At 45.1% G+C, this 11095-nt stretch overlaps 1 protein-coding gene across 1 annotated transcript; it reads right to left on the reverse strand.

The window, feature by feature from the left end:
• Window positions 1-4388: 4388 nt before the first annotated feature.
• LOC139791265 (polycystin family receptor for egg jelly-like) lies at window positions 4389-10939 on the reverse strand. The gene has a single exon (XM_071733310.1). It carries the CDS (start codon window positions 10831-10833, stop codon window positions 4459-4461), a length of 6375 nt encoding a protein of 2124 aa, XP_071589411.1. The 5' UTR covers window positions 10834-10939; the 3' UTR covers window positions 4389-4458.
• Window positions 10940-11095: the final 156 nt, after the last annotated feature.

The following is an 11095-nucleotide window of genomic DNA, read 5'->3' on the forward strand; positions in this document are numbered from 1 at the left end:
CATGTATGGATAATGAGGCTAGAAGGACTGTTCATTTTGCACTTGTTTTTTTTTTTTTTCAGTTAAGCATTGTCCTTGTTTTGGCCAGTATAAAGGTGATTTTCTGTCTTGTACTTTTGCTTTCAGCTAAGTTTCTTGTAAGTAGTTGCACTTGCTGAAATTAACAGCAAGTTTCTCAGACAGTGTCTCCTTCTAGCGCTGATAACACTCGATGTTTATAGTTACAGCCAGAGACTGGTGTGCAGAACGAGGGACACTGCTCAGCTCTGAGGAACATTTTACCCTCCAGGAGTAAGGAGGTCCCACCTGAAACCCTCCTCTGGGCAGGAACGGACAAGATAGATGCCAGAATTGACAAAACAGAGTATTCCATCCCATACATGTCATATAAATTAGAGGGATCACAAGGGTCAAACCCCTTCCTGGTCTTCCTCCCCTTTCTGCTTCCCCTTCTTCTCCTGTCTCCCTCTTCGCTTCAACATCCTGGGAGGATTCTGTCCGTTCCTCTGCCTGTGGTCCTGATCCGTGCCAGCCCATATCTGTGTGTTCCTGCCTCCAGCTCCCGACTGCTGCTGACTCCAGGAGTCCAGCCTGCACTTTCCCAGGGCTACCCTACAGCCTCAGGGGTGATGTGAGAGTTACTGGGTGAAAGGGGGGAGAAACGTGGTATCAATTTTCCTGTATATTTGTATCTTTGAATATATTTAGTAATTTTTCCTATTTATCATTCCTGTTTCATTAAAGTTGTCTAGTTTAGTTTCCAACCCATAAGTCTCTCTCCCTTATTCTCTCTCCTTTTTTTATCAGGGAGGATAGGGGCATTAATAGAGAGCATCTGTCACTCGGTTTAATTGCCGGGCCAGTGTTAAACCAAGACATCAAGTCTCGTAAGTGCCAGCAGAAAATCCACGCTTCAGGTTCATATCTGTTATTTCTCAGAAAGCCTTTTATCAGTTTCATAGAATCATCCGGGTTGCATCTGCTCTCGTTAAGCAGCAATGCAGACCATTTCTGGTAACACTGAGAGGTGGAGGTATTTACTGGGGTTTTCAGAGCAGATTCAGAAACTGTGGTACTCCATCTCTCATACATCTTACAAAATTCCTACTTCCCTGTCATTTTTTTTTAAGGGAAGTTGAGTACATTATTGCTTCCGTGGCTCTACAGTCCTCTAAGTCCACAGCTGTGTTCACAACACAGCTTTTTTGTTTGGTTGGTTTGGTTTTTTTTTTTTGTTTAGGTGCAACCTCATACTGGAAAGGCCTACATATGGCAGAAATAAGGGTTTCCCTAAGTTGCCTGGGATGCTTCTTTGTTTACAAGCCTTCAAACAGCTTTGAACTTTCCTGGAATCCTCTCCACTGTCACCCTTAAGACTGCATCCTGTAGCTCCTACTCCCAAAGTTCCTCATAAAAAGCAATCTGTGGGCACTACATTCTGTTAAACAAAACCCATACTTTATACTAAAAACCTTTTTTAGAGAAAAAAAACCAGGCACAGCGTCTCCTGTTAAGCAGTCTTCCTGGTCAGCAAGGAACTCTCAGGAGGCTCATGCTCTCTCCTGACCCAGACTCTTCTCACATTTTCCTCTGCAGTTTGAAGGAGAGGGTCCTGCCACTCAGTGTAACTTAGGCTCTAGTGCATCAGGCACTCTGCAGGTGAGAAGTGCAGATTTTGCATCTTTTAAAACCTTCCCACTCCAAGCAAAGCAGGGATTCAAATACTGCCCTCCTACCTCTGCAGCAACACTTTGTTTATTCAGTCTTCTGCAATGGAGAAGCCCTGAACGGCAACAGGTAAGACAGTCTGGGTGCTGTTCTAAGGACTATCACCACTCATCTCCAGAAAGGGAACCCTCTGGAGAGGTGGTAAGGAGAAAAGAAAAACCTTTTCAGATGCCACACGTGCTGTCTACTAAATTGAGATTTGACATTCATTCACGTGCATGAACCTTTATTATTAACAATATTATCAGTAGTAAAAACTGTTCAGCATGGAAAATAGAAGGCTCTGGGAAGGTGTCAGAACACCCTCCAGTACCAAAGGGAGCCCACAGGAAACCTGGAGACGGACTTCTTGCATGGGCATGTAGCGATAGGACAAGGGGCGATGGCTTTAAACTGGATGACAGTAGATTTAAGAAACAAATGGTTCACTATGAGCGGGGTGAGACACTGGAACAGGTTGCCCAGAGCAGCTGTGGTTGCCCTCTCCCTGGAAGCGTTCAAGGCCGTGTTGGATGGGGCTTTAAGCAACCCGGCCTAGTGGGAGGTGTGGAGCCAGGTGACCTCTAGGGTCTCTTCCAACCCAAACCATTCTATAATTACCCGGTACCAAGACCTGCTTCGGGCGAGCTCGACTTTCCCGCCCTGCCCCTACTGGGGCCTGGCTGCCAGAAGGCTCCAGCCCTCCGCCCTAACATTAAAGCCCGCCACCTCCTCCAGCTACAGTCCCTCGATTTCCTCCCGCCCATCCGAACTGCGCGGCACCTGCCGGTGCCGGTACCGGTACCGACGCTGACAAGCGCGGCCACGGCCGGGAACCCCGAGGGCCGCTTCCCGCTTGCCGGCGCCGCTCCTCCCCCTCCTGCGCCCCGCAGGTCTCACTCTGCGCATGCCGGGGCCGCCCCGAAGGTGCGGCCGCTGAGGCGGAGGGTGTGTGGCTGTGGTGCGGGACTCCTCCGGCGGCTCTCGGTCACCGGGCTGGACTGTCCCGCGTGGCGGTGTGGGACGGGATCCGAAAGCCCCTAGAGTTCAAAGCTGGGGTGGAAAGGCTTTTAGGCTTTGGAAAACGGCAGGGCGTGTCTGGCCGCCCCACCCCTGTGTTGTACCCAGAATGGTTTCGTTTTCCCGGGGTGTGAGGCGCCAATGTGCGAGCAGAGAGGACTCGGAGCAGGAGCAGGACTCGGAGTTGTTGTGTTTGTTGCGTAGTGGCACAAATACGGGGTGCCAGGGGCAAAGCAAAACGCAAGAAGTCACAAAGGTCTCTACATTTTTACACGCATTTGGTTGGTTTGCTCCACCGAGCTAATACATATTCATGAGGATTCTGCTCAGGTTGGTGAGTGAAATTCTTGCTTCGCTTTAGCAGTTCAGCGTACACGGAATTTCTGGCACATGATCCGTGGGTAGGGGACTTGGAGGCTGGCAGCCTGGAGATGTTCTCATGTTCTAGCAAGATTATAATGAGCAGATGTTACTCCCGTACATCAACTTTCATCGATTTTGCCACACTTTAAGCCAAGTACATGCTGCCTTGTCTTCTTGGTTTTTATTTTAACAGCAGAATCGTTGTTCTACGAAACCTTTGTAACTTTTTATGACTCCCTTGTCCTTGCTCATGAAAAGATTCAATTTTTTAAAGTACATCATCAGGGCACCAAGGAGCACGTGGTTGAGGGCTGATGGGTGGCTCAATCCCGCCAGCCAGTGTGCTCCCCAGAAACACATAGTGGTGTGAAGAGCATGGGAGATTTGAAAATGTCCTGTGGTCTGTTTGTATTCAACAAATTGAACAGCCTGGAGGATGCCCTCAGCTTTATGAATAAGAAAGAGGGGCTCTGACCAAGTCAGCTGGTGTTCCCAATTGACTTGAACAGCGTTCCCTTACAGGAGGTCACACAGTGAGCAGTGTGCAGGTATAGTTTTACAACACAGAAGGTACTGATGCCCACCTCCAGGCTATATCATGGGATTTTATAGTCCATGGTTAATGGCTTCCAAAGGGACGCTGTAACAAAGCCTTATGCATACAAATCTGATGCAGTGTTGTGAAGGTTTATTTTTAATTGCTTAATTACACCCCACTAACTTGTCTTTGAGTTCTTCTGCACTGAATCGTATAGATTCATCAGCATTTTCAGGTCTCGGGACCTTTTTGGTCCTGGGTTAGACTGTGCTCCTCCAGGAGCAAGAGTCCTGCTCAGAGTCCCGAGCTAACTTGTTACGCTTCACCTCTTTGAAATGGGCACCGGTTCCCATGTGCCAGCTCTGTCTGGCACAGAGTTAGTAAGGCCGTGAGATGGAAGGTTATGCTTAGCAAGAAATCTTGAGTGAGAGCAGTATTTTGAAAGTAACTTTTACTCAGAGACTGGCTAGGCATCAGTCTGCAAGTAGTGACTGTTCTTGTGTCATTGTGGTTTCAGGTCTTTTTCCCTTTCACTTCTTAATTTCTGCTTGTCTTGGCTCTTGGCCTTTGATTCCCTCCCCATGCTTCTGTGAAGAGAGTAAATGAGCAGCCCTGTGGGGGCCTACCTCCCATGCAGAGGGAGCCAGCTACCACCACACTGTGACACCCAATTACCACCGGATTAGATGCAAAATAGTCTGGAGAGAATCTCACCACAACCACAAGTAAGTTGTTGAAAACAAAAATCTTAAAAGTAGTCTATTTATGATAATTTATTTGAAATGCAAGTATCACAGAATAAAAGTCTTGAATACAATATGTTTTCTTGCTCATATAACAAGATAAACCATTTTTTTCCCATTTATTTCTCTTTTTTTGAGCCCTAAATGTCGGTGATGTTTTCTATTAGGCTGCCCATCGAGTACACTGTGAAAAAAGTCAGGCTTGCTGGTTTTGGGTGTTTTACAGATCAGACGATAAAATATCTGTCTGAGCCTTTGCCATACAAAAGCAAGAACTAGTTCTTCGTCAGATGGCTCATCAACTACGGGTTGTTTTGTATCACTATAGGCAGACATAATGACAGCATGCAAGAGATTGATCAGGACACAAATCATCACCAACATGAATGAGGCTAGGAAAAGACCACCCAGCAGCCTGTTGGATGAAAATTCGGTATCCCTGAAAGCTGAGACACAGTAAGAGAATATAGTCTGAGCTGAGTGAATCATATTATTGTAATTCCATTCATGCTGCCCAAACGCAAGGTAGCCAAAAGCCATAAATACAAAGAAGTAGGCCACTACGATGAAGGCCATTGAAGAGATGCTGGGAAGGGCTGCCAGGATTGATTTTTGTGCCAGGCGCACATCATACAGTAAAACAAAATATTTCAGAGTTTTCAAGACTGTAAGAAATGCTAAAAAGCCCAGAGTAATCCTTAAAAGCTGATCCAATTGAGAAACGGCATGAAAGTGAATGAAATCATCTGGGTTAAGTAAGTAAAAGTTCAGTATATCCTCTCCCATCTTAAACTTCATGAGCTTTAAACAAACAACAAGGAGTAATGCTGATTTTAAGCATAAGTTGATTATATTGAAAATGTTTCTAATGTAGTATTTTTTTTCTCGGCCTATGGTTTTGAGCTCGTCCACGACATAAATTAACAGAAAGGCAAAAAGAATTCCAAACAGAAATATTTGTGACTTAGTTTGCTGATGAAAAATGGGGAGTGCAAAAGAGTGTACTGACAAACTTGGTTTTATGATCCCAAAATTCGACATTTCAAATATGACTGAGATGGTGCAAAAGAGATCTGCATCAGGGTTAAAGGTAGTTAGTTCAATGATCACAGCCCATGTATATTCATCGAGCCAGTCGCTCTGTTGCAGAGCATCCAGCCTTACCGTTGAATTAGGTTTTCCTTCTTCAGGAAAAAAGTAAAACGTATATCCTGCTGGTCCGTATGTGTGCAGATCTCCATATGAATAATACACCCACGGACTCCAGTTCCACTCGTAAGTGAACCCAGTGTAACTGCTGACATCCCTGTGGACAGACTGATTGTCCACCTTTGTCCAAATGCCAGCAAAATCACCTCTCTCTGGGATGTCAGTGCCATACTTGGGAAGACAGTGGCTTTTGCCGATCACAAAGTTATTTACAAAGCTGTAAGGACGGAAGCATTTTTTCTTGGTACGTTTGGCACGCACTTGCCTCATCCTAGGCAAACCAACTATTTTTGACCAGCTCTTGGGAAGAAAGGTTGGCTGAATGTCATTGTGGATCATGGGCAAGAACAAGTCTTTTACCCACACGTAGATATGTTCTAGCTTATCTACACTGGAGAGTCGTGGAGAGAATTGCCTATGGATGAACTGGTTGTAGAGGAAACTGTTGGTATTCTCAGTGGAATAGACAAAATGTAGTAGCAGTGTTAAAAAGACAAGGTGACTGATGAGACCTTTTATGAAAATAAATGCCTTGGCTTTAATTTTTGCCCTTCTCATCATGGCTGCAATTTCGTCAGCTCCTAAGGGCTTATACTTCTTGCTGCCTCTGAGTTTAGCGAGTTTCAAGTGCATCTCTCTCATCTCATCAGCACTCGTAATTTCTTTCCCCAACCTTATCTCAGAATACTTTTCCTGAGTTAACCAGATGATGTTCTCACAGTATTTTGGACGAATTGTATGTATAGCTATTAAAAAACTTATTTTCAGAATTGAAATGAAAAACACATTCTCAATAAAGGAGACTGCAGATGCTATAAGCCACTCTACTGAGGTCTGGTAGCCATAAGACAAGCCATAAAACACAATGAAAAATGATGACACCCCAGTGACAGCTATAACTAGTGCCCATGAGACATAGACACACCACCAACAAAAAAATAAGTGCTGCGTATTGTGAGAGGACGTGGAGGTAATGCTTAGCAATTTCTCTTCTTTCTCCAAGTTGCCCCCTTCTTCCGTGTGATTATTTTTAAAGCCAGCATTTGATGGTACCTGGCTCTGGCAGGCCTTGGCCATTGGAGGGGAATTTGTGATTATTGTCTGCTCCTCTGTGCCAATTGCATTCTTATCTCTTTCAGAAACGGTGTGATTACTCCTGTTTTGTGGATCTTCCTGGCTTCTTGTCTTTGTAGAAAATGGTGGGCTCTGTGAGTTGCTGGGACCAGGAAGGTTCTCCAAAGGGATATTATTCTTCATTTGTGATGAAGTTTCTGAAGGGTACGATTTTTGCAAATGTTCCTTCCAATTCTTAAGTTCTCCAGTCAGGAATGGTGAACCTAGCTTTGGGTCTTTCTGAGCCCCATCAGGAGGAAAAGGTTTCTTCTTTGAAAACTTAAATAAGACAATTATAATAATCTCCACAGGTATGGTAAGCAATGCACATTTAACTCCCACAATTATTGATCTTAAATACCTCAAGTCTACTGTAGATTCTTCATCCATTTCAGCATTAAAGAACATAATGTTAACAAACAAGTTTAATAATAATATTGCTAAGCAAGAAGACAGCCTTTGGAGCCTGTTGAAGGTGCTAGTGAGAACACTAGCAAAAACTGAGAACCACAGATGGTTATCTGCCAGGCTCCTGGCAAGATTAATCAAAAAAACATCACTTCTGGGCAGAGGTGTCTTGGGGTCTGTGGCAGAAAATGTCCTTTCTAGTAAGTGATCATCCTTCTCAAGGGAAAGCCATTTCCTGCACATGAAGAACCAGGTTTCCCTGGTGGCCATATTCTCAACTTTGGCTCTGCTTAAGAACCAGCTTGGAGATGGGCCCTTGTTGTTGTGCCAGACCCTCAAGGCACAAATGTCTCCCAAGTCTGTCTTTGTAGTCAGCAGAAAGCGATCAGCACTTCCTTTTTGGAAAGATGGAAAATACGAGTGCTGTAAACAATGGACATCACTTGTGCCATTCTGGCCAATGAGCTGAAGAAAGACATCTGCTTTGGTTCCAGCTCCCCAGCGACTGCCTGTGTATAAAGTAACCAAAAAGCTCACTTTATCAAAGGGGTCGTTGTCTGGCAGAACTATAACCCTGTCTCTGCGTTCCCTGTCAATCCTGTCTTTCTTCATCGCCCAGAAGAACAAAAGAAAGTAGATGACAAAAATAAAGAACACTGTTAAGAGAGTCACTGGGTTTCTAGGTATGTCTGCTATCAGGGCTTTTCCCAGATCTACTGCGTTGGGAGTAACTAATGCTTTGGCTGCCAGGAACATCATGCTGAACAGGAATGAGCTTGACACATCAGGGAGAAAACTGCTCTGACCCTTCTTTATATCACAAACACAGTGTACCCTCTGCCAGTCAGTTAAGGGCCCAAGCCTGCACGTGTCTTCTGCCCACGTGCTTTGGAGACCGCCCAGAAATACGCACTGGTCACTAAAAATGTGTATGCTCACCAGTTCCTGCGTTTCATGCCTTACAATATAGGGTGTCAGCAAGACAATGGAGATGTTATAAGTGCCTGCATTGCTTTCCTGAGCTGTGGCTGTCAGCAGAGACTCTGGGAGGCAGACAATATAGGGAGTCTTAATGATACAGTCATCGCTAGTTGTCTCACTTTTGCTCGCAACTGTTGACCTGTTGTGAAAAGCTTCAAAAGAGGCAATGGGATGAGTATGAGTGATGTTGGTGCCTGTGAAGACTAGCACCTTGAAAGTAACTTCTAATTTTGTCAGGATCTGGATATATATGATCTTGGCATTTCTTTTGACCTCGAAATTAAATCCTCCAGTTGTGTTAGCTTGTCTTTTATCAGGTCCCATTGTTAATTGGAAAGTTGAAAATTCCCTGTCTTTCCTAGCAACAATAATATCTGCTCCTTCAGGCATGATCCGCCGTTGATCCCCATTAGCCTTGGTCTCTGCCATTTTGAACCCCAAGATCATTGTTGCAATTTCTGTTGTGTAACCTAACCAAGGGAAGGGGTTCTCATCAAACTCAAAAAGAGCAGTGGAAATCACGGCATCCTTCGGAAATGCTAAAACATTTCCTTTTTTCAGAGATGGATAAAAGCAGTTCCTGCAGGTGTGTCTGGTAGGGATAGCATCTGGAATTTGCCAGGTTTCATCTTTGTTCAGAGTGATACTCCAGTCTTTTGTTTTCATTTGAGTTTCTGTTTCTCCAGGGACTTTGCCCTGGAAAACTATCTCTGTTAAATTTTCCATGATGGAGAAGGCTTTTTTAACTCCACTAACGTTGACATTCCTGCAGCGCAGAAGAGCAGCTCTCAGGATGTTGGACAAGCACTTTAGTATTCCGCTGGTCTGAATTTCTGCTTCCTCAGACCACTTTCTCTCAGACCTCTCCGTCTTCAGCACTCTCGTTGCTTCTGTCAGTTTCTGGAGGGCAAGGTCTTGTGATCTAATGTCCACTTCTTCAGCTTCCTCTGTGACTAGGGAAAGAACAGCAACTATTTGGTTTATTTCCACTGTGCTATGAACTGAAATATTCATGGCTATATCGATCAGGTTTTTCCGAAACTGAGATTTCGGCACCGGGAGAGTTGATTTAGTTTTAATGTAGTTCAAGACGGATGCTGCCAGATAAGCCAAATAACTTGCACTCAGATAATCTCCACTCTGCATATAAGATGTCATTGGCGCGGCTAAACCACTTATTGAGGTCAGCAGCTCGTGGAACACAACAGTGAGTGGTCGACTCTTGACAGGGTTCTGTACGCGGACATGCAAATTCACCTGGGTAAACGCCCCGAGGGAATTGTGGACTTGAACATAGAGTGGCAAGATGTACTTCTGAGAGGGCACTCCAACTGGGAGAAAAGATGGAGGAGTTTTAGGCTCATAACCAAAGTACATAATTGTGCCAAATGTGTTTTCCTTCACAGAAGTTACTTTGGTAGTTTGGGGTACATTGGAAGCTACTATCACTTTATAAGTCAGAGGTAAATTGATGTCAGAAAATCCACTGCATTGAACCACAAATTTTGTCAGAAAGGCTGTGCCCCAGTGTGGTTTGATACTACACTTGCCAGCCCTAGGAGGTGAATTCACCTTAAACTCATGACTGTAGGTTGAGGACCTACCATCCCAGGTAGTTACTTTTAGCAGAAGTATGAAGGATTGAAGTTGTATCTTTGTAAAAGTCAGAGCATGTATAGAAAGGTAAGCCCCAAATCTTCCTGTTGAGGTTCTGGAAGACCAGTCGAAGTTAATTTCTGTAGAGTTTTCTGCTAAAAGGGACCAGTAGTAGACTGGCTGTCTGTCTGTTCCACAGGTTAGGCATTTTCCAGACAATATAAATCTCTCTGTTGGGATCAGAGATCTACCACAATTTTCAATGCACACCACATTGAGAAGGGGTGGTGAGCCAGACCGCACCACTACAGTTTGCACAGTAAAGTTCTTCCTTTGATCCTTTTGAATCACTAGGCGAAAGTAGTATGTGGTGTCTAGTCTCAGGGTTCTGGGCGCTACTGTTTGAACCACACCCGTGTCTGCTAACCACCTCAAACTGGTCTGGTCTGGATGGCATTTGTTTTCAGGGTTGAGGTGCCAGAATGCAAAGTCTGTCATATTTCTAGTGCAGAACCAATTAAATCTGATTCCATTCAGTCCTTCCTTCAGTGAATCGGGATCATAGGATGCAGAGCCATCAAGACTCCAATTATCAGAAAAACCCACTGTTCGCAACCTGCCTCCTGCGATATGTGCCACTAGATAGCTCTGGTCAATTTGAACATAAACTTTATCTGAGCCCTTGAGAACTGTTTTGGACATATTTGGATTTACATGAACACTGAAATGAAACAGATACAACCCATAGTCCAAAGCGGAACTGGGAACAGTTAAGCGTATCGTATGTACACCGCGCAGTGAAGAAGTGCTATGTGGCTCTCCCCCGGCTGGAAGAGTTGTTGTGTCTGGAACACGATAGACTTGCCACAGGGGCTTGATACGTATAGGAACGTTGCACTCTACCTGTAAGCTGACAAAAAGGAAAAAGGATGTCTTCCTTTTCTGGTGCAGGACAGCGTTTTGATTATAAGGTCTCTGAATCTTGACAGTTTTTATAAAACAGGGTTCTCTTTGGCAAGCCACTGGTGCTTCTATGGTTTTTGCCGTACAGTTGTTGACTCTGACTCCTGGAAGAGCAGGTGCGGAGGGAGAGGAGACCCCCGAGCCTACCAGACAGCAGCTGAGCAGCTGAAGGAGGAGATGAAGCACTTTCATTGCCGTGGCAGGGTGCGGTGCCAGCTGGGGAATCCGGGGCTGCTGGAGAAGGGCTCCAAGGGACCAGAGCTTGCTCTTTGCCCACCTGACCGTCACAGCTGTTAAGAAAGGTATTAAACTTTAGAATCAGCAGGTCGTGTGTCGGTATGCCCCATGCCAGAAGTACTAAACTATTACGGAGACGACAGCAGCGCAGTGACACAGGGACGCTGCGAGGCGTCTGTGGCAACGGCCCGAACGGCCCCTACGCCCCCACAACCGC

This window comes from Heliangelus exortis, chromosome 1 (genome assembly GCF_036169615.1).
Source record: "Heliangelus exortis chromosome 1, bHelExo1.hap1, whole genome shotgun sequence".
Classification (NCBI taxonomy): Eukaryota; Metazoa; Chordata; class Aves; order Apodiformes; family Trochilidae; genus Heliangelus; species Heliangelus exortis.